The sequence below is a fragment of the Atta cephalotes genome (genome assembly GCF_000143395.1).
Source record: "Atta cephalotes unplaced genomic scaffold scaffold00002, whole genome shotgun sequence".
Taxonomy (NCBI): Eukaryota; Metazoa; Arthropoda; class Insecta; order Hymenoptera; family Formicidae; genus Atta; species Atta cephalotes.
This window is the reverse complement of record NW_012130066.1, coordinates 5265144-5268159: the sequence shown is the minus strand read 5'-3', so window position 1 is coordinate 5268159 and position 3016 is coordinate 5265144. Positions and strand designations below refer to the sequence as shown.

The window sequence follows — 3016 nt, the reverse complement described above, 5'->3', positions numbered from 1 at the left end:
TCTCTCTCTCTCTCTCTCTCTCTCTCTCTCTCGCGAATCTTGTAAATCCGGTCTCTTTTTGTTCTTTTTTTTTTTATAAAATATTAAGTTTCGAATTTCCGTCACGACTTTTGTCTTGATTTTTGAATCTCGATGGCCAGAGAAAACTCAATGCGTTTCTCGCAGTATCTAAATCGTGTACGACGACGGCAGTGATGACCTCAAGAATCACGCGGTCGGTAAAGCGACCAAGTGCTGGCGAACATACAAGTTTCAGACTTCTTCTGCGACTTTGCAATCTTTTCATTGCGATGAATCAAGATTTTTTTTTCAGATGCGCTTCGCACGCGCGCAACGATCGCCTCGCGTGCCGCCACGATGCGATGATTTCATCTCCGCGCGGATGCATTTTCTCCAGACTCCAGAATCCGACGGGTTCTTCGATTTCTGACGTCACGGTCAAAGATGGCCGGACGACTTCTCGAAGTAGTCGAAGTGATATGACTCGGAAATTATTAATGTCGAGTAATAATTGTAATGTTCCCTGTGTGTTTGCGCGCGCGCATTTATGATATCCGAAGAATAATATAATATGCATGTTTGTATTTATTTAATATCCATAATAATTGTCCAAAGCAAACCTGACGGATTTTTTTCTTGAAATATCAAATTATGATAATTTTCTTTATTGAAAACGAGACGATAATTGGACTTTCACATCGTAGTAGTATTCAATTCGATAAGACGGCTCGAAAAGTGGACCGATCTTGCTGATGACATCGTTACGTCATCGCGATATCTCTTAAATTTATAACTTGGTAGCTCGGTACACCAGCAATCGTTCGGATATCACATTTTTCTCTTTTCTCGCTCCTCTGCAGAAGCAGCGATAACTTTATTGAAAAAAATATAAGATACTGTGCATACGTAATACAGGCGACATCTCGGTAGGAATCGCAGAGATACGGTTGCTATATTCGATAGAACAATTAAAAAAACAATTAGGACACGCTGAAAATTAATTTATAAAATCGCAACGAATTTACGAATGTTATGAATTATAAGGCGTATATAAATTATCAGCATTATTATTAATGTTTATCAAGGAAGTTACTCTTACATATTAACATTGTTGCATACTCCACTTTAAATCGAGTGTGCGCATTTTCGAGATGTTAAAATGAGGTTATAAATATCTTTCGATTGATCAATAAAATTGGCGAATGCATTAATGTCAATCAGTTTTCTTCTATATCATGTAGAGTATATTGCTTTAAATTGTTTTAACCGCGTATTTATTATTAGATTGGTAGCTCTTGTCACAAACATGTTAAACATCACATTGACAGCAAGAATGTCACATCGTGATTGACTAGTGTTCATTGTTAAATAATATACGTAAAATATCTATTAAAAATTAACAATACATTTTTCTTTCAAGGATAAATTTTTTTATAATACTTGCTCATTGTTATTAATTATAAAAAAAATAAACACGATGTACAATCTATGACTGTATAAAATTGAAATAGCTCATATAGATTAAACAGATTATAAATAATCGTATTCGAAAAAAAACTTTATGTAGAAATTCCATTTTTTTTAAATATTAGGGTTATTTAAAAAAATTTTAAAAGTTTAATTATTTATATATCATAACATAATGTCTCTTTTCTGAATAATTAGATCTAGAATCAAAGTCAGTTTTAAATTCAAACATTTAGTATCCAAAATTGAATAAAAATATTCAATCCGGATTAATAGAATTGATAATGTTGATGCAATAATAAAAGAGAAATATAAAACAATTTACTCACAGACTGAGTTAAAGTTTATCCCTGCATTTATCTTTTATACATATTCTTTCTGCACTTTTAGTTAAATCTTAATTCTATAACAATTATCTCTAAACATATACTTTTGCATTATCCATATTGTTAAAAAAAAGAAATATGTTGATAAATAAATTATATACATTGGCTAATTATCAGAAATAATTGTACTGTTCATTGTGATAATATCGATATGTTGTCTTGGTTTTATGAAAGGATGAGATACACAAAAATATGGCGTATTTACATGACAATATAATTATAAATGTACATACGAAATTTCCATATATTAAAGCTTAGGGATAAAGGTACTCAAATACATGTTTATGCAAAGAACATGAAATAATTTTAAGGTTTCATGTAGTTTCATAAGAAATATTCTCGTACAATTGTAAAGATTATATAGATAGCAAGAAAATCTGTAATTATTTACAGGTAAACACATTTATAAATCTGAAAATTATAATCAAGTATAATAAGTCAATGGAATTAATTTCTTACATTTTATATGCACTCTGGTAATAATTTACAAAAAGAAAGACAAAAAATTGTCATTCCTATAAAATCATTCTTCCATGTGATTATGATTGTTGGTAGTATAACAGTTTGCAATTTGAGTCTCAAGCTTTCAGTCTCGGTTATCACTAAATTCTGGATTTAATAATCGCTGGAGATTTTTTTTTACAAACAGCCTTATCAGTGCTTAAAACATTAACTGGCTTTTAACCCCAAACAATATCGAATATCGTCTCAATCACAAAATCCAAACTTTAGCTTTATACAGTCCTCAATTATTGACCGTTTGCGTTAATTGAGGCCGATAATAAACCAAGTTAAAAACTATTATGTTACATAAGTTATCACACAATTTTATTTTTATTTATTCTGTTGGTGGAGGTGAAAATTTTTGTAACCTACGTCTGCGCAGCATTTCTTGTTCGCTTGAAGATTCAGTCCTAGATAAGTCTACTGTATCATTACATGCTGACGTGTCTTCCTTCGATATACTTGGAGTAGGAGTGTTTTCCTTTGACGTACTCGGAGTCGGAGTAGTGTTTTCTACTTTAACTTGAGAACTATCGCTATTAATTTCATTATTTGTGTTTGCTGTACCGCTTGGACCTGGCATCGTGGATGTATCTGAGGTGCTATCGGTATTGCTTGTAGAATTATTATTCACAGGAATGCTGCAATTTTTAAGTCAT

General features: G+C 31.5%; 1 protein-coding gene across 1 annotated transcript in view; it reads right to left on the bottom strand.

Moving 5' to 3' along the window:
- Window positions 1-2044: 2044 nt before the first annotated feature.
- Window positions 2045-3016, bottom strand: part of LOC105620817 (E3 ubiquitin-protein ligase synoviolin A-like) — a 3108-nt gene continuing 2136 nt past the window's right edge. Inside the window, 2 exon segments of the mRNA XM_012202301.1 lie at window positions 2045-3011; window positions 3014-3016. The exon segment at window positions 3014-3016 is cut by the window's right edge and continues 366 nt beyond it. Coding sequence (XP_012057691.1) covers window positions 2692-3011; window positions 3014-3016 — 323 coding nt within the window. The 3' untranslated portion in view covers window positions 2045-2691.